We start from the raw sequence: 28,000 nt of genomic DNA, 5'->3' as shown, positions 1-28,000 counted from the left end.
AGGCAGAGGGACAGAGGGAGAAGCAGGTTCCCCGCAAGGCGCCCGATGTGGGACTTGATCCCAGGACCCCGGGATCATGACCTGAGCCAAAGGCAAATGCTCAACCGCTGACCCACCCAGGTGCCCCATACTCCTTTTCCCTCTTTCCCACTCTCCTCCCCTCTTTGCCTGCCCTATTGCACTGCTGCCTGATGAAAACAGCTTTGACGTAGCTCAGCACCCACCAGCTGTAGGACCTTGAGCCAATGACTGACTAAACCCTCTTTAGGATTCAATGTCCTCATCTAGAAAATGGGGATTATAACTCCTGAGGGTGAAATGAGATACTCCATATGACACACCCAGCACAGTACCTGGTTCAGTAGATGTTTGTTATTTATCATTCTGATTACTATCATGCCTGGCACTTGACAGGTACTCAACCATTGCTGGTTTGCTTGCTCTCTTTTTCATCTGGGTAGCCCAAGCTGAACATGAGACTCAGGATGGTACTCCTAAAACATTCCTGTGCCTCCCTCATCCCAGACTAATGAAATCAGACATCTTTGTAATGGATATGGACATTGGTACTTTAAATTTTTTTAAATTTTATTTTAAATTTTATTTTCTAATTTATTCATGAGAGACATACACACAGAGAGAGAGAGAGAGAGAGAGAGAAACAAACACAGGCAGAGGGAGAAGCAGGCTCCCCACAGGAAGCCTGATGTGGGACTCGATCCGAGGACCCCAGGATCACACCCTGAGCCAAAGGCAGATGCTCAACCACTGAGCCACCCAGGTGCTCCTTATTTTTAATTTTTGAAGATTTGTTTATTTGACGAGAGAGAGAGAGAGAGAGTATGCATGCACAAGGAGGGGGAGAAGCAGAGAGAGAGGGAGAAGCAGGTGCCCCACTGAGCAGGGAGCCAGACACAGGGCTCGATCCCAGGATCCCAGGATCATGACCCGAGCTGAAGGCAGAGGCTTAACTGAGCCACCCGGGCACCCTTTAGTTTATTTTTATATTTATTTTTTTTTTTTTAGAGCTCCTCAGGTGATGCTAATGTACAGCTCAGGCAGAGAACCATACTGGTGACCAACAGTCCTGGGTTATCTGGGACATTCCAGATGTTAGTACTATAAGTCCTAAGTCCCAGGAACCCCCTCAGCCCTGGGCAAACAGAGATGCTTGGTCACCCGTCCCCAAAGGAACAAACACGCACTTTCTGAATCCTAGATCAAGACACACAGTCTGGGTGCCAATGACTAGAAATTGGTTGTTTGTTTTAGTTTATTTTTTTAAGTAATCTCTACACTCAACATGGGGCTCAAACTTATGACTCTGGGATCAAAAGTCGCATGCTCTACAGAGTCATCCAGGTGCCCCTGGAAATTGGTTATCTGAGAGCTCAGGCTGGCGTGGTGGATCACAGAGGCTGCAGGTCAGCCCGTGCCAGGAGCCTGGCTCTTAAGGGGAGAGTGGCCGGCTGTGGGTCAGTCAGACAGGTCTCCATCCTTGGGCCCCCTGGGGCTCCAGCCACTGGCCGCCCGCTCCATGGCCTTCACCCAGCGGTCCCTCAGCTCCTCAGTTTCAGCCTTGAAGGTGTAAAGCTGCCCTGACTGTTGCAGCTGGAAGACCCGGGGATCTGCCTGGGTCCCAGCAGTCACCTGGTAGCCCAGCAGGGGGATGGAGGTGTGAGCCCGCATGTCCTGGGGGGGAGGAAAAAGAAAAGGATAAAAGGAAAGCCATGGGCCACTGTCTTTCTGTTCAGCGCCACCACCTCGGACAGCCAATTTGAAGTAAAAGCCATATACCCACTTCTCACTCCCCCAAACACCCACGAAGCAGGGTGGACTGGTAAGAGAGCACCAAGGAAGGGGAGGACTGGTTGCCTGCTGGGTACAGCTGTTGTGACCTGGAGTCCGGGCCCAGCTCTGCAAGCCACTAACCCTCTGCCTTGGAGGGAACCACGGACTCCCTGGGTCTCAGTTTCCTTCTCTGGCATTTGGAGCCAATACTACTCACCCCCATACACACACATATTGCGAGAGGGCCAGGGTCTGGGAGGCAGGTGATGGCATTACCTGAGGGGCAGCGTAGACATAGAGGACCAGGGGGTCATCCCGGGGGATCACACACCAGCCCCGGGGGCTGCTCTTGCCCCATTTGTCCCCAACCAGCTGAAGGAAGCTGCACATCAGGCTCTGCTCAGACCCTGTCATGGACCCTTTCTAAAAACCAGAGAGAGAGAGAGAGAGAGAGAGAGAGACTGTCGGGTAACACAGCACCCAGTGTGCTTCAGACACTACTGGACTGGGGGCTTGACAATCACTATTTCTAATCCTTGTGGCAACCCCACAAGGAGGAGCTAATTGTCCCTGAGTCTCGGAGGGGTCCCATCAGGGACCTGGGGTCACGCAGCTGACCGGTGGCAGAGCCATGGTCAAGCCCCAGCCAGCCTGAGCTTGGGGCAGGTGCTGGGTGGGCCCCAGGAACAGAACGGGGGCCTGAGAAGGGAGCGAGCTGTGTGGCCTCCGGGGCAGGGCAGGCAGGGAATGGGGGAGATGGGGATGTGGTCAGAGGTCCATGAAGGGAACCACCTTGCGACGTGGGAGCCACGTTCGGCTGGGATGCGTGGGGGTGGGGGTGGGGGCTTCTCCCCTCCCGGGGAGGTGCGCAGAGAGAAGGATGGGAAGTGTGACCCCCGCGGGCCTGTTCTTCAGCACCCAGGACAGGGCCAGCTCGCGGAGGGCGCCGCACGCATTTGCTGAGTGGTGGCCCCTGGCCCTCACCTCCAGAATGCCCCGCCTCCTGTCCTCCCTGTCCTCCGGGAGCACGTTTCCGGTGAGGAACGTGTAGCAGTGGAAGCAGACCCGGTTGGGCCGGTTGTCATCGTATTTGAGCTCAGCCCGGTAGTCGGAGCACTTGGCACACACCACCTGGGGGAGGATGGGCAGGAGGTGGGGCGTGAAAGCACCCAGGGACAGGAAGAAGACAGAGCAAGCTTCGGCAGAGGAATGGAGGCAGAGGCAGGTGGTCCCCTGTGCTGGCAGAGGCACAGCGGGAGAGCCCAGGCTCTGAGCTCCGCCAGGTGGAGGCTCAAGAGCTGGCCCCCCCTGCAGGTGCCTCTTGATCCCCTTTTGCAAGGACGGCTGTTAATTCCAGGGGCTTCCATGCACACAGCCCTGCATCTAATCCACTTCTCCAAGCTCTCTCTCCCCTCTGCCATCTCATCTGATTGTCCCAGCCACCCTGCCGGGGCTTTCATCCTCACCCAACAGCAGGCGGGCAGTGACCTGCCCAGGGCCACTTGGCTCACCGGCAGCAGCTGTCCCTCCACAAACAGGACAGGTATTTAAAGTCCCAGGTTTTGCTTTAAGATTCAGGCAAATCTTGCAATCTGCGCAATCCTAGAGTCAAGCGTGTTCTAATAAAAAGTGTTGGGCTGGTCGTTTTTGCCGGGAAGACCTGTCATGTGTACTCGGTGGAATGGGGCCCATCCCCAGCCCAGCATGGAGAAAGCCCTGAGGCAGGCCGACATGGATCGTGCTGGGGAGGCCAGGAGACTCTGACAAGACTCAGAGACAAGCATGGGTGCTGCAGGATGTCACTTCCCGGGAGAACGGGGTGTCACAGTGAGCCCCGGATGTGGAACTGGAAATGGAGAGCATGACACAGAGATCAGGGGCTCATCTGGGTGCCCAGCACAGCACGGTGGCCTGGCAGGGACCCACAGGGGAAGGGCTGGCCTCCTCACCCTCACCAGGATTCCCGTCTGGCAGGTGGGGAGACAGAAACTGGGCATTCAAACCACTGAAAGGATGACTCACAGAATACAAAGGTATGCACAGGCATGAGAAACCCTGAAATTGGGCTCAGAGTATCTCATAGAGCCCCAAAAGAGGGCTTCAACTACCTTGGGAACATTTTACTTTATTGAGATTTAGACTTTTTGTATTGTTGGTGTGTACTTATTTTCTCCTCTACCAGTTGTTGTTGTTGTTTTAAATATTTGGTTTGTTTATTCATGAGAGATACACAGAGAGAGGCAGAGACATAGGCAGAGGGAAAAGCAGACTCCCTGCAGAAAGCCCAACGTGGGACTTGATCCCAGGCCCCCGGGATCATGCCCTGAGCCAAAGGTAGATGCTCAGCCACTGAGCCACCCAGGTGCCCCACCAGTTTTTTATTTTGAAAAATTTCAAACCCATGGACAAGTTGTAAGAGTAAGGCAATGATACTGCCCCCACCAAACTCACTGATTGTTAACATTTTTGCCACATTTGCTTCATCTCTCTCTCTATATATATGTGTGTGTATTTTTTTCTGAATCATTTGAGTATAAATGACAGTCATCATGACCACACCCTCAGCCTGTGTCTCCTAAGAACAGGGGCATTTTCCTGCCTATTCATTATGTCATGATCATATTTGGGAAATTTAACATCGATACAAGATTTCTGTCTATAGGTGACTCATGATCAGATTATCCCCAAAGTTCCCAGTAATGGCCTCTGCAGCTGGTTTTGTTTTTTCCCCATCCATAATCCCATCAAGGATCGTACATTTCATTTAGTTGTCAGAATATTATATTTCTTCCCTGTACCTTGAAGGCAAGTCCATGGGAGTTGTTATTCTGGGTGCGTCTTCATATTTTTAAACTCTTTTAAACAAGTTCTTTAGGAACCAGTTACCCAGTTGGCAAACGTCAGTCGACTCAACCCTTATTTACAGATGTGAATCACCAAGAATAGTAGCGAATCCCCAGATCCTTTCTCTTTGGCTCTGATAGAACTTGTCGCTCACATCGAAACACAGGTGTGTCCCCAGTCCTTGAAATTTACTCTGTGTCCCAACTGCCATGTGATACATTTTGGGGACACCTCCCTGACTGGCCCCAACCTGCCCGGCTGGTTGTCTCTAGCCCCATGGAGCTCATTAAAGACTGAGATCAGAAAGAGCTTCTCTGTTTGCAGAGTAAACGGAAGGGGGTTGTCATGTCAACAGAGAACAGCTCAAGTGCAGCAGGTGCTTCAGAAGCAAAGCAAGATTTGCTCCTGATAACCAGGCCTGAGCTGATAAGAGGAGTGGACAGGTTCCTCAATCAGCTAGTGGGTGCTCCTCTGAGTGAGCCACACCTAAACTGCTGAGGAAGGAAAGGAGGAGCTCACTACCGCCCTGGAGGTACATATTATAATCCCCATTGCACAGGCAAGGAAACTGAGGCACAGCTAGCCACAGAACTGAACAGGTGCTGGAGGCCCGAGGACTTCCTTGGAGAGGAGTGGCCTCTCAAGGTCGCTCAGGAAGACAGGACGATGGGCGTAGGGCTGGTAGGGTGGTGGATGCAAGGTCTGAGGGGGGCTGAGGGGTTTGCAGGCCCCACCTGGAATGGGAGACCATCTCCTGGTGCAGGGTCTGGGGCTCTCAGGAAATGGTGGTAAGAACAGATGAAGGGGGGCATCTGGGTGGCTTAGTGGTTTAGTGTCTGCCTTTGGCTCAGATCTTGATCCCAGGGTCATGGGATCGAGTTCCACATTGGGTTCCCCCCAGGGAGCCTGCTTCTCCCTCTGCCTATGTCTCTGCCTCTCTCTCTGTGTCTCTCGTGAATAAATTTTTTAAATCTTAAAAAAAAGAAAGAAAGAAAGAAGAAAAAGAAAAAAAAGAGATGAAGGAGTAGGGCCAGCTTTGGGGAGCATCCTGAGCACATGGTCTAACCCCTGGCAAGCCTCATTTCCCCAGGTGCAGAACAGGGGTCACAAAAGCCCCTGCATCCCAGGTGGGTACCGTCAGGTCCGAACAAGGCCACTCACGTAGCTGGCGCGGAGTTAGTGCCCAGCGCCTCTGGGTTGCACGGGTTGAAGCCGGCAGAGTCGGCTGGGAGGCCGGGGCGGGAAGGTGGGGCAGAGGAGGGAGCACGTGCCGTCGGGGTGCTGGTGGGACTACTCACGAAGCCGCAGGCTCGGCAGTGGTGGCGGCGGCGCCGCAGGGCGTTGAAGGGCTCCCGGCAGCGCATGCACATGGTCACCATCTTGTCCCGGACCCACTGCGGCGCCCGGAGGCCCAGCTCCTCGGACTGCAGCTGTTGGGCAGTAGGTGGGCACCTCATGACCTCATGACCTCCTTCCGCACAGGCCCCGAGCCCTGGGCCTCTGCCCACCCACCTGCCCACGGCAGGGGTTATGTGTCCCGCGCTTCCCGGGGGCATCCACATGAAGCCAACTGGACTGACAAAGACTATGTGGTAAGTCAGTTACTATTACTCTCCTTTTTTTTTTTAATTTTTATTTATTTATGATAGTCACAGAGAGAGAGAGAGAGAGAGAGAGGCAGAGACACAGGCAGAGGGAGAAGCAGGCTCCATGCACCGGGAGCCCGACGTGGGATTCGATCCCGGGTCTCCAGGACCACGCCCTGGGCCAAAGGCAGGCGCCAAACCGCTGCGCCACCCAGGGATCCCACTCTCCTTTTCGAGGTGAGGAAACTGAGCCCAGAGAGGTCAAGGGACTCAGCAGAGATACCCAGCAAGCCAGAGCTGGAGCTCAGAGTGGAAATCAAGTCCCAGATACTCTCCCTCTCCGCCATACCCACCTTCCACCTCAGTCTCGCTTTCAGCCCGAACCTGCACCGCCCCACAGCCCGAGCCACATGGATGCGGAACCCTTCCTAGGGAGGGTCGCATATGAAGGCTCCCAAAGGAAATTTTTGCTAATGGGAGAACCTTTGGCCCTGAGTTTCTGAGGTTGGGGTGGATGGGCTTTCCCTGGTCTCCTTGAAATCACTCCTGGTGGGTGACACTCCCCTGCCCTCCAGGCTGGGCTGGGCGGAGCAAAGAGAGGGAATAAGCGTGTGTGGCTGGTGGCTCCAGTGAAGGATGCAAAGGTTTCATTTACCTCCTGCTCCTGGGTGTCTCCCTCTGGGCCCTGGACCGCAGCCTTGAAGGTTTCATTCCGCTTCTCGATTTGGTCAATGGCTGCTTGGCAGGCCTAAGGGGGCATGGGAAGTGGTTAGGGGGTGACAGGGAGGGCTCATCTGCCCATCCATCCACACTGTGTCAACAGACATTGCTGAAAGCCTACTGGGTGCCCATCCCAGCTGACTAAAGGAAGGAGAGACTGTGAGCCCTAGACTACAGAGATGAAGACTGAGTCTCAGGGACATTAAGTGACTTGCCCAAGGCCACCCAGCTAGACAGTGAAAGGCAGCAAGATTTGAACGCAGGTCTGATTCCAAACTACCACAGAGCGATTCCAGAGGAAGCAGAGGGAGCATCGGGGCACACACTTTCTCCCTCTCTCTTTCACACACACACACACACACACACACACACACACACACACGCATGCATGCACGAACATGCACATGCACCCCTCCCTGCCCCTCAGCCTGGGTGGGTAGGCTGGGTTCAGAATCCCAGGGGCCCTGGAATGTTCTGATACCTGCATCCAGGAAATCATTTCTTCCTGGGACCTGCTCGGAAAGTGAACACAGGTTGAGGAGAGCAGCCCTTCCCAGGTTTTCCCCACCAAGCTGGGCAGCTCCATGCCTACCGGGCTTGCAGCTCCAGGGTGCGCTGCTTCCCGGACACCAGGAAGGAGTGGGGGAACTCTGCATCCGTCAGCTCCCGCACCTGGTTGAGGATGAGAGGGAGGCGACTGGTTCAGTCACATCCTGACCCCAGGCACTGTCGGATGGATGGAGATGGCTCATGCTCAAGGAACAATTCAGGGATCAGGACTTTCTCCATGGCCTCCCTAAACCTGTGGAGCCGAGCAAATGCACCTGCAACCAGGCTGCACTCTAAGCAAACAGGACATGGAAGCTCCTGGAATTTCAGCAGCAGCAAAGTTGGGTTAGTGTGAGGTAGGAGTGACAGTTCTGACAAAGGAGTCACCAAAAAATGGAAATTGGGTCATAAATTGGGTTTGGGGCACACAGCTATTTCAGGAGCAGACCTAAGGCCTAGAATAAGACCCTCTATCCCATACAGTGAATGAAGAAATTGGTTGCCGGATTCAGAGAGTCAACAGACAATGCCATTTCCCATCTCTCTCTCTGTCCTCTTGTCGCAGAGCCCCACGGCCACTGAGAAGGCTGCCAGTCAGAGAGTGCTTACTATGCACTGGCCACTGAGCTCAGAGCTCTCCATACGTGTTCTCATTTATTTATTTACTTTTTAAAGATTTTAGTTATTTGACAGAGAGAGAAAGAGCGCGCACAAGCAGGGGGAGCAGCAGGTAAGGAGAGAGGGAGAAGCAGGCTCCCCACTGAGCAGGGAGCTCTTATGGGACTCAATCCCAGGACCCTGAGATCATGATCTGAGTCGAAGGTGATGCTTAACCGACAGAGCTACCCAGGTGCCCCAATATATGTTCCTATTTAACTTATACAATTGTTGAACCCACCAATCAATCCTAATGTTTAGCCATGACACGCCACCTGAGGGCAGCGACAGCCAGCAACCGTCTTGCATAGCTGAATCTGGTCAGGCCTCTAGGCTAACTACCAGTTGACGAGAAATATGGGGGACCATGGGACATGTTGTATGACACCACAGGGGTGCAAGCAGCAAAATCCAGACTGTGAGAAACGCTACTGGAGAATGAGATGATTTCTTTAATTAATAAATGAAAAAAAGGAGGAGGGGATGTGTAACAGATGCGAAGGGATGTAAGAAACACATCACAAATGATTCAAACACATCAGCTGTGAGAAGACATTTACAAGTCAAGGAAAACCAAAGGATCCTAATATTATTAAATAATTAGTATTAATTTGCTAGATGTGATAATGGTACTGTTGTCACCTTTTATGGCAAAAAAAGAGTTCTTATCTCTTTTAGACACATACTGAAGTATTTATAGGTGAAATGATTATGGGTCTCGAGATTTGCTCTTAAATAATCCAGTGGAAAGAGGATTAGGAGGGGGAATGCTGGGGGAAAGACTGGCTTTGAGTCGACGATTGTTGAAGCCAGGTGATGAGTGTACAGGGGTTCATTGTACTACTTTCTTGGCTTTAAATTGTCCCTAATAGAAAGATAAAGAAAATCTTCAGAGTAATCTTGGGAGAGAGATGTTACTACCCTCATTTAGGAGATGCGGAGATGGAGGTTCAGAGAGGGCAAGAGACCTGCCTGAGCTCACACAGTATCTAAAGGGAGATTGAGGATTCGAATCAGGTTTTTGGCGCTCCAAGGGGAAGGGCGAGGAATATCTATTTCCACCCCGCCCCCAGAGTCCCGTAAGCACAAACCTCTCTCCCAGGCAGTATGTAGAGTCGCAAAGGGAAACTAAGGCATAGATAAGAGCCTGAGTGTGATGGAACTTTGTTGTTCCACCTGACGCTTGAGCCTCTCCGTTGCTCCCTGCCATGTGGCGACCAGGCGTTTGCCCACTTTCAGGGCAGCCTGCCGTGTCCCCGAGAACACTGACTCTGGGTACATCCTTCTTCACGTTAGGCCTGCTCTGCCCTTCAGGCCTTTGAAATCAGTCTGTTCCCTCTGGAAGGGGCCTGATGTGATTTGGACTGGAATCTGAGGCTCTAGAAGGTTTACGAGTGGAGAGAAGCTCTTGTGGAAAGAGGTGTTTGGGAAAGCCATCCCAGTGGCTGTGTGCAAGGGATGAAGAAGGGCTGGATCCAGGGGAAATGAGCCTGCCTGCACTTGGGAAGAGAGAAGCTTTCTCCCTGGGGGTCGATATCAGGGAATCTGGCAAGACTCCATGACTAACTGGTGAGGGAGAGGGAAAGAGAGGAGAAATCTAAGGTTTGGGCTCCAGAGGTAAAAAGAAATATGATGCAGGACGCCTGGGTGGCTCAGCCGATTAAGCATCTGCCTTCAGCTCAGGTCATGATCCTGGGGGTCCTGGGATCAAGCCCTGCATCGGGCTCCCTGCTCAGCAGGAACCCTATTTCTCTCCCTCTCCCTCTGCCATTCCCCCGTTGGTGCTCTCTGGCTCTATCTCTCTGTCGAGTAAATAAATAAAATCTTAAACAAACAAACAAAAAGAAATATGATGCTTTTAGTAGAGAAAGGGGAGCTTCTGACCAGAGCAGCGGGGACCACCTCTGCAGAGGGGGAGGATGAAAGCTTCTCAAGGACATTTCCCGGATCTGCTGCACCCAGTCTCTACCACTCCCTAGGTCTGGGCTGGTTCAGGTGCCTTTGTGCTAATTAGAAAAAGACACCCTTTCTTCAAAACACTTTACTGACATCTGTTGGCAAACCGGCATAATATTCAGATTTTGTTGGAACAAGACACTTGACTGCCATCTGCCGGACAATGAGAATTGCAAATAAACAATCCATGATGTCTGCTGTGGATGAGGTGTGCTCATCCTGTGGAGTGCCCAACCTACACAGTTGTACATGGAAGCTCTGGGTATCCCTTCCTTCTTCCTAGGCTGGCCTTGTGCAGGATGGCACAGTGTTAGGATCAACACAGACCTTGGGGGAGAGTCAGCTGCTGAGAACTAGGCCTCCCTGCTGTCCAGAAAGGAGGAAGCCAGGGGATCATAGGCCATTAGGAACCATCATGGTGGTCAAAGGCCAGACCTGCCTTCAGACTGCAGACTCAGAAAATGGTTCCTGTGCAGATGGCGGGCAGGTGGATAGCTCTGCACCTGCCCGGCCTGTGCCATTTGGGAGAAGGTGCTGTGCAGCCTCCGGAGCATCAGGTACAGTGTGCAGGAGATGCACTTACTGGGACTGGCAGGTGCCAGGAACCCAGCACGTATTGACGCTCTTGGTCCTGTCTCTATGTATTTTCTCTTTATGACTCTGTCTTGGCCTATTTCTTTGCTTTTCTATCTGTCAATCTCTGCCTCTTTTTCTATGTTTGGGTCTCTGCCAGTCCTAAGACAGGGCTACTTGTCTCCACTTCTATCTGTTACTCTCCATAAACCTGCCCTTCTCAATCTCTCTCACCAAGACTCCCAGAGATACAAGCCTGCACACACCCTGGCCTCTGGGACATTCCAACTACTCAGGAAGGGAAGCTGCTTGCCCCAGGTTGAGGGGCTGCATTCATAAAGACCTCAGTCAGCTCAGGCATGGGGAGTGGGATGGAATCCCCACAGGAACCCAGGTCCCCTCATTGGCCTTCATCACACTCAGGCTGTACCCCATTTCCAGGCCCTTGATTGGGCCCAAATGTCAGTCAGGAGCAAGCCTAAAGCCCTCCTGCTGAGGGCTCTCAGAGGCCCAGAGATTCTTCAGTGGATGGGGGGTCCTGGCTCAACTCCCACCTGCCCCTCCTTCCTGCGGCAGATCGTGGGAGAGGGCTGGAAGGGGGTGATAGGGATACAGGATGGGGGAAATGGAAGGGTACCAAGATAATCTAGACTTGACCTCTGCTTCTCCCAGCCCCAGGCCTCAGGACATACTGGGGCTCAGTAACCAGAGAGGAATTGTCAAGAAAGCTCCTGGCTCCCTGACTTACTCCACTAAGCCTGCAATTCTGCATAAGCTTTGCTCCTCTGCGTTGAAGCCTTAATAGGACACAGTCCAGTATGGTGATTAGGTATAGAGACTCTGGACTCTGCTATACCCGGTTTGATTGCTGAAACCAGGATTTGCTGTGCGCTACCAAGCAAATTATAACCTTTCTGGGCCTTGGTTTCCTTTTAAAAGACTTTTAGGGGGACCCCCTTACTCTGTTGGTGGAGATACAAATATAGCCACTCTGGAAAACACCATGAAGGTTCCTCACAAAGTTAGAAATAGAGCTCCCCTATGATCCAGCAATTACACTACTAGGTGTTTATCCAAAGGATACAAATGTAGTGATCCAAAGGGGCATCTGCACCCCAATGTTTATAGCAGCAATGTCCACAAGAGCCAAACTATGGCAAGAGCCCAGACGTCCATCGACAGATGAATGGATAAAGAAGATATGATATATGTATACATATATACTTGCCGTGGGTTTTTTTTTTTAAGATTTTATTTATTTATTCATGAGAGACACAGAGAGAGAGAGGCAGAGACGCAGGCAGAGGGAGAAGTAGGCTCCACGCAGGGAGCTCGACATGGGACTTGATCCCGGGTCTTCAGGATCAGGCCCTGGGCTGAAGGCAGGAGCTAAACCGCTGAGCCACCCGGGCTGCCCTTTGCCGTGGGTTTGAACAAATGAATCATGACATGTATCACTATAGTACCACATGAAATAGTTTTACTGTTCTTAAAATCCTCTAGGCTTTGCCTATCCATCCCTCCCTCCCTGCTAACCCCTGGAAACCACTGATCTTTTTTCCTCCCTCCATAGATTTGTCTTTTCCAGAATGTCAGATAGCGGGAATCACACTGTGTGCAGCCTTTTCAAATTGGCTCCTTTCACTTAGCAAAATGCATTGGAGTTTCCTGCATGCCTTGCCATGGTTTGATAGCTCATTTCTTTTTATCACCAAATAATAATATCCCGTTGTCTAGATGTGCCACAGTTTATTTCTTTATTTTTTTAAAATAGGATTAACTACAGATACACTTATACACAGGCATGTACATAGTTATTCATTTGGAGTTATTCACTGAGGACGATCTAAATGTCCCTCAGGAGTGGGTTGGCTAAATGACTTATGGTGTCTTCTGCACATGGAGATGCTCAGTAGCTATGCAGAAGGGTGAGGGAGCTCCTAATGTACTGATGTGCACCAATCACCAGAGTTAGTGCTTAGCCGAAAAAGCTAAGTGCGGAACGGTGTCTATGGAAAACTGTTTCACCGTTTATGTGAAACATAAGTAATGAAGCAGTAACAAATAGGGGTACCTGGGTGGCTCAGTTGGTTAAGTGCCTGCCTTTGACTTGGGTCATGATCCCAGGGTCCTGGGATCGAGCCCCAAGTCGGGCTCCTTGCTCAGTGGGGAGTCTGCTTCTCCCTCTACCCTTCTTCCCTGCTCATGTTCTCTATCTCTCTCTGTCTCAAATAAATAATCTTTTTTTAAGGAAGCAATAATAAATATATTATTAGCTTGTGTCTGTAAAAACTACCTCTGGAAGCCTTCATAAGAAGCAAAGCCTGTCTCCAGGAAGGGAACTAGGGGAGAGAGTAGTGAGGAGACTTCTCATATATATTTTTTACATTTGATTTTGGACATGTATTATCTATATTTTTAAATAATAAAAGTGTTATTTTAAAAAAGAAAAAACCCAAAAAATGAAAAGGAAAATAATAGCCCCTCCATTATAGGGGTACCGTGAGAATCTGATGGGATGGTGTAGGGTCCAACCCACGGACACCAGGCAGTCGGTGGGCACTATTATGGGCTGCTGTTCCTGCTCATTTGTGGTCATCTCTGGCTGGGAACACACACGATCCAGCAGCTAAGCTGACAGTGTAGACCCTTACAACTTAAAGTGTGGCCTGTGGACATGCAACAGTAGCATCCTCCCCGCCCCTGCCTGAGCTGGTGAGGAATGCAGAGTCTCAGGCCCCACCCCAGACCTACTGAATCAGGACCTGCATTTTAACAAGACTCCCGGGGGTTTTATGTATATATTAAAGTTGTCAAAGCACTGTGTAGTTAATAAGGAAAGCAGAGAGAGGCCGAGCCGGGGTGGGCATTGCCCCAAAGAGTGGGCCAGGCCTATGGGGGCCCATATGGGAGAACTCCAACCTCAAACTTTTCCACCTCCACATTGGTCCAGGACCTGCCAGATTTGGGTTCCTGGACTGAGAACCCAGCATGGACCCTCCTGCTATTCCTCATCCTCAATCCCACCCTTGGGATGAAGTCTGACCATGTGTGGGCAGTCTCTCACCTTCATTCCAGCCACGTCGATGCGGGTCCTCACCTGGAATTGGGCGCCCACCTGGATGACCTTGGGTATACAGTAGAGCAGCATGTTGTTGAACTGTAGGAGACATGAATTGGTGAGTGGGTGTGGTGAGTGGTTGTGCAGCAGCAGGGCAAGAAGGATGGGGAGCAGGGCTTCCGTGGGAGTGGGTGGAGCACCACTGCATCTCCCTCTCTTGCCACACTCCGGGCCAGCTCACAGGAGTCACAGGTATGATGAGGAAGGGGTTGTCTAGCCTCCAAACCAATGAGGATGGTCACTGAAGGGTTGCCATGGTCTGTGGGCATCAAACTTACAAGGCCTTTCTCATGGGGGTTCAGGGCTGCAGGGGCCTATGGGATGTTACAGTTCCCTGCCCCCGACCTCCAGGCAGGACCAGGTGACTCCCTCCCTAACCCCCACCCCCTACCCCGGCCTTTTTAGTGCAAATCTAACTGTTGCTTCCTAGGGCCTATCTGAGAGACCCCTCAGTTGGAAATCCCTGAAGCCCACAGGCAGCATGTGACTTGTCTAAAGTCACCCCAGCACCAAAGCAGAGAAGGACAGAGAAGCAGGCTCTTCCCTGTTTCTCGTTGCAGGTAGACACCAGGCAGGCAGGACCTGGGCCAGAGTGGTCCATGAACTTCCCTCAGGGCGGGCTGCTTAGCATCCCTGTACCAGGAAAAGGTAGCGTTCCATGGGGTCGCTGCGGCGAAAGGAGATCTTGAGGACAGGGCCTTCGCGGAGCAGGGTGTTGGAGGGGTCCACTATGTCGCCCTCGAGGCCCAGGCGCTGGTACACCTCCCACAGGTCCTGCAGCCGCTCCTGGGACAGGGAGCGAGCCCTCAGCCAAGGCCACGCAGGGCCCACCTGCTCTGGAAGGTTTGCCTTGTGTGAACGAGGATGGGATGTGAAGGGAGAGGGCAGCAGGGGGCCAGGTAGCATGGGGAGAGATCAGGGGATGAATGGATAGAGACCTGGCTGGGCTGGGGGAGGCTGAGAGCTGCGGGGAGGGGGTGCAGGACCCCTGGGGATGCCTGCGGCTCCGCCCTGAGGGCCGGCTACTCACCATCTCACTGATGGCCGCGTTGGAGTGCTGAGCGGCTGAGAAGATCATGTCGAGCGCTTCTGAAGGGAGGCGCAGGGCCAGAATTAACTCCTGAAGACTGAGGGCTGGGGGCTGAGGCAGGAAGTCCTTGAGGCTTAACAAAGTGGCCTTAGGGCCTGCTCTGAGTGATGGTGGGAGTAGCCCGGCCCAGCACATGAGATGACCGGATGATGGGGGCCATTTCCCACCCAGAGTGGAGAGACTGGAAGCCACTGAAAGACAGGACTTAGGCCTTGGGCTTCTGTGACTCCCCCATCCAAGCCAGACCCAGAGGGTGCTGGGGAAAGAGCATGGACTTTGGCATAATAGAGGCATAGCTTCAAATTCCAGCTCTGCCCCTTTCTGGTCGTGTGACATTGGCCAAATCCTTGATCTCTTTGGGTCTGAGTGTCTGTAAAAAATGGCCAATGGTATAGATAATGTCTGTGAAGTGCCAACAATCACTGCGGATAGCTCATAGTTATTCCAACCATTTTAGCAGGTGTTCAGTAAGTAAATGGGAGTGGCTCAGGCCTCCCTAGCCCCGTGGGTTCCTTGGGGGTATCCTCACTCTGAGCATCGGCCCGGTCTGGGGCCTGGGCTGGCAGCTTCTGAACATACTCCTTGAGCAGCAGCTCGTAGCGTGGGATTCTCTGCACGGGTTCCAGCATGTGGTGTTGCAGAGTCAGGCTGCCGGAGGCCTCGCTGCTCTTGGGGAGGGATGGAAGGAGGAAGAGTGTGGGGTGAGGGTGGGGAAGGGCGGATCAGGCTGCCAAGAGGGTCAGGGGAGGGGGCAGGGCAGGGTGGTGCTGGAGCCTGTGCAAGCAGCTGAGCCGGAGTTACCCCAAATCCCTCAGGGAAACCAAGCCAGTACACACTGGGGGTGGCAGTGGAGACTCGGCCCCACCCCCCACCCAACCTCACCTGAATGCGGGTGATCACCTCCTGGAAGGGTGCAGACTTGTCAGTCCAGGTGGCCAGCAGCTCAGCAGCTCGCTCAAAGTTCTTGACATACTCACTGTACATCTTCAGGAATGGGGCCAGTTTCTGGATCACGTCGCCGATGCGGGGGGTGGCTGTCCTGCAAGAGGGCCACCCAGGTACTGCCTTCAGCCTGAGGACCTCCTCTCTTGACTTCAGGCAGGGTCAGGTTAGGCCAGAGCCTCTGAACCACCCCCCAAACTGTCTTTCTGCTGCATTTCTGGGTGCAGGTATGGGGGCATGTCACCCCCACGCACATGTGTATGGTCCAGCCCCCTTAGACTGTGAACCCTGACAGCAGATGCTATTCTCTTTCATCGGAAGACCCAATGCAGTGTCGGGCCCAAAACACAAACCACTTGAGGCTTCTGCCGTAGTGGTAGCGAGGACCACAAGCCAAGCCCTGCCCAAGACACGCTGCATGTCTCATCCCATTTAATTCTCACAACTCTGCAGGGGGTGATCATCGGTCCATCTTAGTAATGAAGAAACAGCCTCGGAGGGGTAAGAACATATCCAGGGTCATACTGTGCGCTGTTTACAGCAAAGTGATGGGGGGCCCTACAGTCACTGAAGCTGGCCTGCCTGAGTTTGATTCCCAACTGTTCCACTTACTCTAGCTGTGTGTTCTTGGACAAGTCACCTAACTTCCCTGTATCTCCATTTTTCCATTGGGAAAAAATAGGAATGATGGTAGGCATAGGATCATCTTTCAAAAAAAAAACAAAACAGGGATGTCTGGGTGGTGCAGTTGGTTAAGCGTCTGACTCTTGGTTTCGGCCCAGGGCTGTGGGATCGAGCCCTGTACCCAGCTCTCAGCTCAGCATGGAGTCTGCTTCAGATTCTCTCTTCCTCCCTCCTGCTCACACACTCTCTTTCTCAAATAAATAAATAAAATCTAAAAAATATATATATCTTGAGGACGCCTGAGTGGTTCAGTGGTTGAGCATCTGCCTTTGGCTCAGGTCATGACCCCGAGGGTCCTGGGATTGAGTCCTGCATCGGGATCCCCGAAGGGAGCCTACTTCTCCCTCTGCCTGTGTCTCTGCTTCTTTCTGTGTCTCTTATGAATAAATAAATAAAATATTATTTTAAAAATCTTTAAAAAATAAAAAATAATAACAAAAACAAACCAACATTTTATTGTGAAGAACTGTAAGCAATCATGATGGGAAAAGAATAAAATAATGAACCCTCTCTATCCATCACCAGATTTAACAATTACGGACATTCCTCTTTGCTGAAGAATTTTAAAGACATCCCAGACATCATGGCATTTCTTTGGCAAAATATATAAAGCAAGTAAGTCCATCACCACATGCTTCAGTGGTCATCTCTGAAAATGAAGACTGTTTCTTGCATCACTGTGATGGCATCATCACAAAGACAGGGCGCCTTTGAAGATTAAGTGCGTTAATAGGTCTGAAGCCCAAGGCTGGGCATGTAGGAAGCCCTCAGTTAGCACCAGCTGGTTCCACTGGCTCCTAAGTTTCCCAGTCTAGTGGGGGCTTGACGCATCCCTTTCCCAGGACACACACATACTCATTGTCTAAGTCCCTTGCTGTGAGGACAGACGGACACCAGAGGAAGAGACAGTCATGGCCAATGGCAAGGGCAGGAACCTAACAGGCCAAACCCAGTGCCCTGGGGATGTCACACCCTGACCGGGCCCGGGCTGCAATCAGGGGACCCCAGGGGCTTGTGGTGTGCCCTCACCAGTCATCCAGTCGCCGCTGCAGCTCCGGGAGGAAGAACTGAGCGTGGAACTGGTAGATGGAGGAGATGTTGGAGAAGATGAGCCTGACCACATCCTCAGGGAAGGCCTTGCTGCTGCGGGCTTCCCTCAGTAGCTCCTGAAAGAACACCTGCAACCGCCACTGCTGGTCACTAGGCCTGTGGCAGAGGAGGGCCCCCCAGCCACATAGCAGCAGCCTAGAGGGACAGGAGCACAGCCTGGGGTCTTAGGGGCCCCTCCCCAGTTTACTGAATGCTTTCACCTCTTCAGTCTCCCATCATACTTGAAACAAGCTCAGGAAGAGAGAGAGCTGTGTTCTGGCCACTTTACAGATGGGCAAATGAAGCCTTAGAGACTCAGGGACTTGGCCAGGGGCTCGCAGCTGGTGAGTGTCAGAAATGGGCCCATCTAGGGTCACTCAAGGTCTTGGACTTCACCAAGCTAAAGATCATGCTCCAGATTTACAAATATTTAACATTCCTGCTTGGGGCTTATTACGAGAGTGTGAAAGGAGGTGGCGCTTGGATGGCTCAGTTGGTTAAACATCTGCCTTCGGTTCAATTCATAATCCCGGCGTCCTGAGATTGAGCCCTGCATTAGGCTCCCTGCTCAACGAGGAGTCTGCTTCTCCCTTTGCTGCCCACTCTGCTCATGCCCTCAATCTCTCTCTCTCGCTCACTCTCTAGTCTCTCTCTCAAATAAATAAAGAAAATATATTTTTTTTAAAGTGTGAAGGGGTAATAACAGTGAGAATGTCAGGTGGTAGGGTGACAGATGAGGATTCTGTGTGGGGCTGGGAAGGACATGTGCACTCTGCTACATGTGAGGCCAGCCCAAGCACTGGGGATGGAATGGCCAAGTGGCATAAATGCACTAAATCCTGATTTTTGCCCCAACTCCAGCCAATGGAGATAAAGGACTAAATTCCTAGAATCATACCCCAGGTCCTAACTCTCAGTGCTGGTGAGGTGTACAGAGGGAGAGCAAAGGTGGGGTGAGGAGACCTGGGTGCTGGGGCTCGGGGCAGCATGGGGCAGTATTCTGGCCACTGACCTGGTCTAGCAGATGAAGGCGTGCCACATAGGCCTTCTCTGTCTCCAGTAGCTCCTGGACGATCCTCTTTTCCTCAGGCTCCTGCAGGTTGGTGGAGGGGGAGAAGGAGAAGGAGAGAGACAGCTTTGGTGTCCTCTGATGGGGACCCCCAGTGCAGTCTCCAAAGATGTCCCAGTGAATGCCCACCAACCGGCACTCATGCCCTCGTACAATGTATCCCGGTTAGTGGTGGGATCGCTTGAACAAAGAATGGGGCAGGAGTAAGGGTATGCCAGTTCTGGGCCTAGGAAGCTTCTTGGAAGCTTATGCTCTCGTGGGAGCCATGAACCACCACATCTGGAGGTCTGGCTTTTCTGATGGAGAGGACACATTGAGAGGAGAGGTCCAAAGACATCATAGAGAGAGAGCCGAGGGTCCAGCCATGCCAGCATCCAAGCAGGACCAAGCTTCTACTGTCCCTGCCCAGGCACCAGGCTTGAGAATTGAGCTACCTTGGGCATTCCAGCCTCAGCCACCCTCTGGAGAGACCCTAGTATGGACTGAATTGTGCCCCCTCCTCCCCAAATCCATACATTGAAGCCCTCAACCCCCAATATGACTGTATTTGGAGATAAGACCTTTGAGGAGATAATTATGGGTAAATGAAGCCATAAGGGTGAGCTCCTAACCCAATAGAACTGATGTCCTTATAAGATGAGGGACAGAAACCAGGAGAGTATGTGCATGGGGACACAGTGAGAAGATAGCCATCTATAAGCCAGGACGAGAGGCTTCACCAGAAAACAACCTTGCCGGTACCTTGATCTAAGACTTCCAGAATTGTAAGGAAACATATTTTTGTTAAGTCACACGGTCTATGGTCTTTTATTATGGCAGCCCTGAGCTGATTAAGACAAGCCCCAAGTGAGACCAATAGAAAAACACCCCAGTAGCATTCCAGTCAACCCACAGAACTGTGAGAAATAATAAAATGCATTCAGCCACTACATGTTGGAGTGATTTGTTATATGGGAACTGGTAACCAGAACCTACTACTATGATCGCCATCCCTATTTTATAAATGAAGAAACAGGCACAAAGATGTTAAAGTGCTTTGCCCAAGGTCACACAGTTAGGAAGCAGAAGAGCTGGGGCATGATCCCTGGCAGTCTGGCTCCGGGGTACATGGTATCACACAGCCTAGCCCTTGAACTCCACAGACAAGCCAATTGACACCCAGACCAGGGAGGTGACCTGTCCAAGGATCAGTCTAAGGGCAGGATTAGCCCTAACCTATATTTCTAGTTGCGATTGTTGCCTCCTTCAGTGAGTAAACTGAGGCCACACCTGGGAAGGGCACCAGGTTCACAAAATGGAGACTATTATAAGTGGTGTGACCTTGGACAAGTTCTTTAAGCTGTCTGAGTTTCATGTCGTTGTCTGAAAGAATCCTACAGTGGCGGGGGGTGTGTGTGTGAAATCATGCCAGCAGTGAGGTACATTGTAGGCATTTAATCAAAGGCCATCAAGAAAGGAGAATCTACTTTCAATGGATCTCTGGTGACATAAGACCCTCGCTTAGGGAAGTGCTGGCTTTGGCTGGGAGAGAATTTGCTAAGAGGAGGTTAGTGAAGTGGTCCCCCCAGCTCCCCACTTCTACTCTAGCCCTCAGGCACCTGTGTCCCTGGCCCAGGGTCGGTCCCAGGCTGGCAAGATTTTCTCCAGGCCCCACTGGACAGCTTGTTCTTCAGGGAGCTCAGGTACCTCCTGCTGACCATCCTGGGCTCAGACCCCTTCAGGGTCTCCCCAAGGTTAGGCTCCTTCAATGGCTCTGCGGGTGGGGGAGACCTGCATCCAGGGTGGTGATGTTCAATCTCCAGCTTGCTGACACTGGATGCTGCTCCTGGAATCCTGGGGTAAACAAAACAGACCTGAGAGTTTCCTGGCTGTAAAATAGAAAGAAGACTAACACTCTCCTGGTGGGGATTTAGAGGCGATTAATGCAAATCACAGTTGTGATGGAGTGGTTCCCGAGTGCCTGACACTCCGGAGAAATTTGCTAAGTAAAACATCCACTTCCTTCCCCAACATCTTCTTGGAGGGAACTCTAGTCTTCAATATGAGTCAGTGTAGAATTGTTTTGTTTCCTGGGGAACTACATACTTCCTTCTTTAAAATGCAATGAGGAACCCCTCCTCTGCATACAGTGCTTTCTAAGTGGTAGCAGATCACCCTCATCTGTCTACCTCACCTCTGTTTTTAGTCTCTGCAGCAGGAAAGGCCCTAAAATCTTAGTAACTTACATATGGAGAGAAGTTGGGAGCCATGGAACACTCTAAAGGGAGAGCAGAGCTGCTAAACCTGGGGCTTATCAATGGGAGCTGTGCCCTCCACACCTCTAGTAGAGGGGAAAGCCAGTCTGGAAGCAGTTTTGCTGTTCCTCCAGGAACAGGTCTTTGAAAGGGAGCTTTGTGAGTGTTTATCTTACCTACAGAGTCTACAGGCCAGTTAAATTCTTTAGATAAAAGAGGACACCCTCACTGAGTATATCCCATGATTGAGGCTGTGCCCATTCCCTTTGGTATGGAAAGACTTGCAATGAGAAGACAGGCTGGTTGATGGAGGACCAGACAGGTACAAAATCTCCAAAATTCTGAGAAAGGTTTTCATTACTCTGGTTTTGTAGCTAAGGAAACTGAGGTACAGTGAGCGTAAGTAACATGCAGCTATGGGTGGCAAAGGTGGGATTCATCAGGCATGCAGGCTCTCGAGCCTTCGCCCTACACTGCCCCTTCCCATTTGAATCAAGGAGAAACATGTCCGCCCCAAGTCACACCAGTGGTTGGTGGTAGAGAGAGGATTGGAAGCCAGTCCTCAGTGGCTCCTCATGGGCTCCTCCATCTCTCTGGCACCCCAGGGCCTGGTTCCTCAGCTCGCAGAAATAGCTGGGCCTCGAGCTTTCTGTTCTACATTTGGTTTCAGCTTCTGCATTTCCCTCCAAGTGCCCCAAGCCAGCTTCTGTTTCCTTTTCACCCCTCAGTTTCAGATTAGCTAAGGTTCTAGAAGATGGCAAAAGAAAGCCAAAGCCAAGGCCACCGGCCCAGGGCCTCTCATCTGATAAGGGGAGACTCTGACCCTGCGGGCAAGATCTCCTCTGACCCCATTCTGGTCTGAGGGCTGCCTCCCCCTGCCCGCTGTTGCCTGGGCACAGCACACAGGTTGAGGGTCTCCACTGGGCATGCCTGGCATGTTGAGTTGGGTGGTACTCTCTCCCCACACCCCAGGGGCGGGTGGTGGCCCGGGGAGGTGGTGCCGAGAGCTGTCCTCGGTGCTGAACTAGAATGGGCTTGGCAAAGAACCCTGGGAGAGGTGGGGTAACGTCACCGGCGCAACAAGCTGCACAGCCCTTCTAGGTCCACATCTATGCCATGTTCACCTTGAAGTCTTTGTCTGCTCTGAGTGCCCTCAGCACCGAATCCAGGCCCCTCTCAGGAAATCTACTGCCTATGACTGGATCACAGTAATTCCATGAGCTTAGTGCCCAAAACAAATCCTCCCAGCAGGGATCATTCTTTCACCTCCTGTGTCCACTACGGTTCCTGTATGGTGCTATGCTGTGCCACCCACACCCCCTTCAGGACTGAGGCTCTCTTCCCCCAGCTGCTGGCAGTATGGTGGCTGACAGCTACTGACAAGGTCTCCCTCTGGGAGTTGCCCTGGTTGAAAGACAGGTGCCTCATCCCAGGTCAAGCCCACATCCAATGACTAGTCCATGTGGGGGTACAAAGACCCCTTGCTTTGCTTCTATTAAAACAAGCTGAGGGGCAGCTCAGCTCCAGAGCTCCTTGGGACAGGTTGAGGCCTCTGTTTCAAGCTCACACAGTTCAACTTCTCCCAGTACTTCTAGCCTCACCCTGACAGCTGTCATTCCCAAAACTATCCCCAGTAAACCTACTGAAACAGATTTCTACCTTACAGTCTATTTCCAGACAATGCCACCGACAACAGTCCCTAACACAGCCCCAGGTTTAAGAAATGTCTGCAGAGTAAATTAACGTTACACACAGGCACGCTCACGCACGCGCGTGCATACACACACACACACCGCCCCTGCCAGGGCCACCAATGACCTCCACACATCTCGCCTAGTTTTTTCCCTTCAGATGGAAGCCTCTACCCATGAATTTAAAGCATTTTGAGCCCCCCTGCCTCTCTCTCTCTCTTTTTAAAGATTTATTTATTCAGGAGAGACACAGAGAGAGATAGAGACATAGACAGAGGGAGAGGCAGGCTCCCTGCAGGGAGCCCGATGTGAGACTCGATCCCAGGCTTGAGATCACACCCTCAGCCAAAGGCAGATGCTCAACTGCTGAGCCACCCAGGTGCTCCCCTGACCCCCTGCCTCTCTGTACATCCATTGTCTCATCAAAAGATGGGAATAGAAATAGACCTGCCCTCAGGAGGCTGTTAGATAATTAAATGAAATAAGTCAGACAAGTCACTTAGAATACTGCCCCAAAGGTAGGCTGATGATACATCCAGATTTGCCCAATACAACCTCAGCTTTTTCTATTGTCCCCTCCCCTCTGCCAAAAATATTTAACGGCGTCCACTTCCAGTCTTAATTGTGCGCAGATTTGAATGACAAACTATACGGCTGTCCTACTTACAATGAGTAAGTGTTTGAGAAGTATTAGCTATTGTTTCTGCTGGAGAGGCAATGGGTGGAGCCCCACAACCCAAACACTATGTTTGGTCCACCCATACTCACTCAGAACTACACACGTCTGGACTCTCCACAACATATCGGTGCATATACGCTCACCATTGCCCAGCTCCGGGGACCTGACCGCACTCCTCTATGCTGGGAGGAACCACCTAGGAGGTGTTCAGGATGGGCGCAGAGAGGGAACTGCTCACTGTGAGGGCCCAAGGTGGCCCCAGCCCTGATCCTCAGCCTGGAGACTGGGAGGGCCTATGCTCTAGGGCCTGGAGGTGGGCAGATGGGGGCCCGGGCCAGGCAGAGGAGCTAGAGGGAGGTTACCAGTTGGCCCTGGTGACCCTTCCCACCCCCACCACTCCATACCTGCTGTTCTCAAACACAGTCACCAGATTGGACACAGATGCCAGCTTCTCCTTACTCTCTCCCTCCATTCTGCAGGTCTCTGGGGTGGTCCTCAGCTACCCCTGAAACAGGGAGGGAGGCCTCCAATTGGCACCCTCGGGCACTCCCACCTGGGGTCACAGACAGGCTAAGGCATCTGGAAGGTGCTCTGGTCTTTCCAAGGAGCTCAGCAGGCCTGCTCCCTCCTTCAGAGTGAGGAAGGAGGAAGTGGTCCTGGAGCCACAGCCCTGAAGGGGAAAGGCCTGTGCTTCCTTGCAGGGGGGAGGAGCCATTGAGGCCCCACTCCTCCCTCACAGGGCCTGACCTTTCACTCCTGTACACCTCATTCCAGAGGCCGCCCCCAGGGGGTAAGGGGGCCCAGACAAATTTTCTGGAGCCAGCCTGTGGCTGATCTTGGCCAGTCACGCTTTCTCTTAAGGCCCAGTGGATTTTACTTGAGGCTTTCTCGGCAACTTATTTTCTGCATCTGACCTGCTCACTGCTGTGAGGAAACCACTTTTTTTTTTTTTTTTTTTTTTAAACTAAAAATAGATCCCAAACCTGTTATGGGGTTAGCAGCCAGGAGTGCAAGGCTGTTCTCATCTCCCCACTGGGGCTCTCATTTTAATGGCTGCTGTCTCCACCTCCTTGCCCCAGGGGAGGACAGCTTCCTCCCTGAAACTCTGATAATAACAGCTAACGCATACTCTTTTTAGTGCTTTACAAGCATTTTCTCATTTAATCCTACAATAGCCTTATGAGGCGGATCCTTTTCCTACCCCCATTTTACAGAAGAGAAAACTGAGGATCAGAGAGATTAAGTAACCTGACCAAAGTCACCCAGTAAGAACACAAAAGAAGTCCGATTTCCAAATCAAACGTAAGTAATGTATAATTTCAGCAAAGATTTGGTTGAAAACCTGGATGACCACGTTCTTGCTGTGTCATCCTCAGGCTTCCCTGCTCTTAACATGCTGGGTTGTCTCTGCAGGAAGCTTCCTTTACCACCTGGTTTCCCAACACTTCCACAACAAATGCCAATTACCTGTATTCCCCTTATTCCAGCCTTACTAGCCCTTCAGGGCTCTCCCACTGGGTTCTGGTCTCACTGGTCCGGAACCAGGGCCCTCCATTGAGACTCATCTTTGTCCTGAACTGAGCCTTAGTCATCTTGTTACCCAAAGTGCCTGGCACAGCTTCACACTCCAGCACCTTTAACCCCCTGGGACCTTACACACCCCCCTGCCTCACTAGCTCAGAGCTTTGCCTGAGCAGTTTCTTCTAGCAGATGCCTGGCTCCTACCCCCAACCCTAAACTTCACTAATCCTCTTCACTTTTCTAAAAAAAGATTTTATTTATTTAATTTTTAAAGATTTATTTATTTAGGTGGCGGGAGGCAGGGGGAGACAGAACAGTGGGAGGAGGGGTGGAGGGAGAGGGAGAGAGAATCCTAGGCAGAGTCCATACCCAGCACCGAGCCTGATTTGGGGCTTGATCCCACCACCCTGACCTGATGATCAGACCCAGTCTGATGCTCAACTGACTGAGCCACTCAGATGTCCCAATCCTCTTTACTTTTTGTTTTTCCCTTTTATTATGGAGAATTTAGAACACATGCAAAAACAGATTGAATAATATAATGTGCTCCCATGAACCCATAGCCCAGACCCAACAACCATCAATTCATGGCCAGTCTTGTCTCCTCTACAGCTACATTCACTCTCCTTTACCATTTTGAAGCAAATCCTGGATGTCCAACAATTGTACCCATAAATACTTTGGTGTGTATCTAAAAGATAAGGAGATATATATATATACTCTCACACAGTATCATTCTACATATGCATACATACATATATATGTTATATACATGTGTATGTATAAAAAACAATATTACCATTATCATACCCCAAGAGATATTTACCAATAATTCCTTAATATAATCAATACCAAGTCAGCGTTCAAAGTGCCAATTTTCTCATAAACATCTGCAGGGCAGCCCAGATGGCTCAGCAGTTTAACGCCCCTCCATAGCGCAGGCTATGGATCCTAGAGACCCGGGATAGAGTCCCACGTTGGGCTCCCTGCATGGACACTGGTTCTCCCTCCTCCTGTGTCTCTGCCTCTCTCTCTCTCTCTCTCTCTCTCTGTCTCTCATGAATAAATAAATAAAAATTTAAAAAATCATCTGCTATAAACTGAGTTGCCTCTCTAAAATGTATCTATTGAGCCCTAGCCCTCAGCGTGTTTATATTGGGAAATAGGGCTCTTAGGAAGTAATTAAGCTTAAATGAGTTCGTAAGAATAAGGTCCTTCTAAAGATTGGTGGCCTTATTAGAAGAAGAGCAATCTTTTCACACCCACCTCTCCTCCAACCCTGCACACCCTCTGAGGGGAGGTCATGTGAGGCTAAGTGACCAGCCGCAAGCCAGGAAGAGAAAGCTCACCAGAAACAGAACCCCGCCAGTGCTTTGAACTGGAACTTCAAGCCTCCAGATTGTGAAAAACAAATTTATGTTCTCTTAAACCTCTCAGGTTGTGGTATTTTGTTATGGCAGGCTTAGCAGACTCAGCCATCATTTTTTAAAAGATTTTATTTACTTATTTGTGAGAAACAGAGAGAGAGAGAGAGAGAGACACAGGCAGAGAGAGAAGCAGGCTCCTCACCTGGAGCCTGATGTGAACTCGATCCCAGGACCCGGGATCATGGCCTGAGCCAAAGGCAGATGCTCAACCACTGAGCCATCCAGGCGTCCCTTTTTTTTTTTTTTTGCCTTTTTAATTAGGAGCCAGGGCACCTGGCTGACTCAGTTGGTAGAGTGTGTGATTCTTGATCTCAGGGGTCGTGAGTTCGAGACCCATGTTGGGGGATAGAGATTACTTAAAAAAATAAAAATCAGGATTCAAATAAGGTCTACATGCTACGATGTCCCATCTATTAACCAACCCTCTTTCCATTCATTGGTTTACTTCATTCTTTTTGTTTTCCCACACAATACAGCTAAGAGGATACTGGGTTGCTGGCCCTACAGGTCCTACAGTCAGGACTTTGCCAGTTGCAAGTTTGACCTCTGGATTTCCTGTCCCTGGTGCTTAGATCTAGGGGCTTGCTCAAATTCAACTTTATTTTATTTTATTTTTAAGTTTTTATTTTATTTTTTTTTAATTTATTTATTTATGATAGTCACAGAGAGAGAGAGAGAGAGAGAGAGGCAGAGACACAGGCAGAGGGAGAAGCAGGCTCCATGCACCAGGAGCCCGATGTGGGATTCGATCCCGGGTCTCCAGGATCACGCCCTGGGCCAAAGGCAGGCGCCAAACCGCTGCGCCACCCAGGGATCCCTCAAATTCAACTTTAAATGCCACTTTTCCTGGACCATCCTTCCAGGTCTGGGGAGGCCTCTCTCTTTGGTACTCCTCTTCCCTCAACTGCCATGCCCAGTTTCTTCCTCTGCCTCCCACTAGACTGTACACTGGCTCCCTGTGGGCAGGGTATGTCCCCAGGCCCTGATCCCCAGCCCAGCCCAGTGTCCAGAATGTAGTAGGGCCTCCGAAGGCATGTGGAATGGACAAATGTTACATCCTGAGCCCAGAGGCTTATCTTAGCCCTCAGCTCCCAGTATCGTGGGCTTCTAGAGCAGAGTCTAGGCCCCAACAGCATGATCAGCCCCTCATGTGGGGCCAGGAGAGTGTACAGGGGCACCTGCAAGAGACCACCTAGGAGCCCAACTCTGAACGTGGCACAGCCGCCATCAGAGCTGCATTGGCCCAGGAAGGAGAACGTGGTGCCCACACCCAGAACAATCTTCTAGAGCTCTGCCTCCCTGGTCCCCCTCTTCCCTGATCTCAGCTTCTCACTGTACTCCCAGCCTTCCTCCCTGACTTCTCATGTGCAGGCACCCCTGAGGCTCTGTCCAGACCTTGGGGCCTCATTTACACATAGCCTCCACAGCCAATTCAGAATCTACCCCAGGGTTCCATAGGCACCCCTTCCTGCCCTCCGACCTCAGCCTCAGTATGCCCATCACTTTCAGGACATCACCAGGGACACATCCACCTTTGCTTCCAGCTCAACACACAGTCTCTAAAACTGGAAGAAATCCCAAATCCCTTGGTATTGCCGTGCAGACCCTCCTGGACTGGCTCTGGTTAACCTTCCCAGCCAATTTCTACCAGGGTGAGATTGTGACCTTGAGGGGTGGCTCTGGGCTGCGTCAACTGCACTAAAGTGGAACCACAATCCCAGAATGCTATCCCCCACAAGCTGACCATGGATAGAGGGGGGGCCATATCAGCCATGCG

At 51.4% G+C, this 28,000-nt stretch overlaps 1 protein-coding gene and 1 long non-coding RNA gene across 3 annotated transcripts; one reads left to right on the top strand and one right to left on the bottom strand.

The window, feature by feature from the left end:
* Positions 1 to 1,239: 1,239 nt before the first annotated feature.
* Positions 1,240 to 23,960, bottom strand: FGD2 (FYVE, RhoGEF and PH domain containing 2). Of its 2 annotated transcripts, none has more exons than XM_038553908.1 (16): positions 23,680 to 23,960; positions 20,270 to 20,504; positions 18,615 to 18,695; positions 17,543 to 17,691; positions 15,770 to 15,926; positions 15,467 to 15,550; positions 14,828 to 14,938; positions 14,437 to 14,583; positions 13,744 to 13,836; positions 7,534 to 7,613; positions 7,423 to 7,453; positions 6,877 to 6,969; positions 5,934 to 6,065; positions 2,776 to 2,922; positions 2,068 to 2,214; positions 1,240 to 1,692 (listed from the first exon to the last, which is right to left on the bottom strand). In XM_038553908.1, the coding sequence occupies exons 1-16, from the start codon at positions 23,745 to 23,747 to the stop codon at positions 1,477 to 1,479; spliced, it is 1,971 nt and encodes a 656-aa protein (XP_038409836.1). In that variant the 5' UTR covers positions 23,748 to 23,960; the 3' UTR covers positions 1,240 to 1,476. The 2 variants fall into 2 exon arrangements, with proteins under 2 accessions (XP_038409836.1, XP_038409835.1); XM_038553907.1 differs by having other exon boundaries at positions 14,828 to 14,886; positions 15,417 to 15,555; positions 23,680 to 23,958.
* On the top strand, positions 5,568 to 18,203 carry LOC119874156. Its single transcript, XR_005367622.1, has 3 exons — positions 5,568 to 5,762; positions 6,118 to 6,227; positions 17,039 to 18,203. It is a non-coding gene; the product is annotated as an uncharacterized LOC119874156 (long non-coding RNA).
* Positions 23,961 to 28,000: the final 4,040 nt, after the last annotated feature.

Source organism: Canis lupus, chromosome 12 (assembly GCF_011100685.1).
Source record: "Canis lupus familiaris isolate Mischka breed German Shepherd chromosome 12, alternate assembly UU_Cfam_GSD_1.0, whole genome shotgun sequence".
NCBI classification, from domain to species: Eukaryota; Metazoa; Chordata; class Mammalia; order Carnivora; family Canidae; genus Canis; species Canis lupus.
Note: the sequence above shows the minus strand (reverse complement) of the source record. Positions and strands in the feature narration are given on the sequence as shown.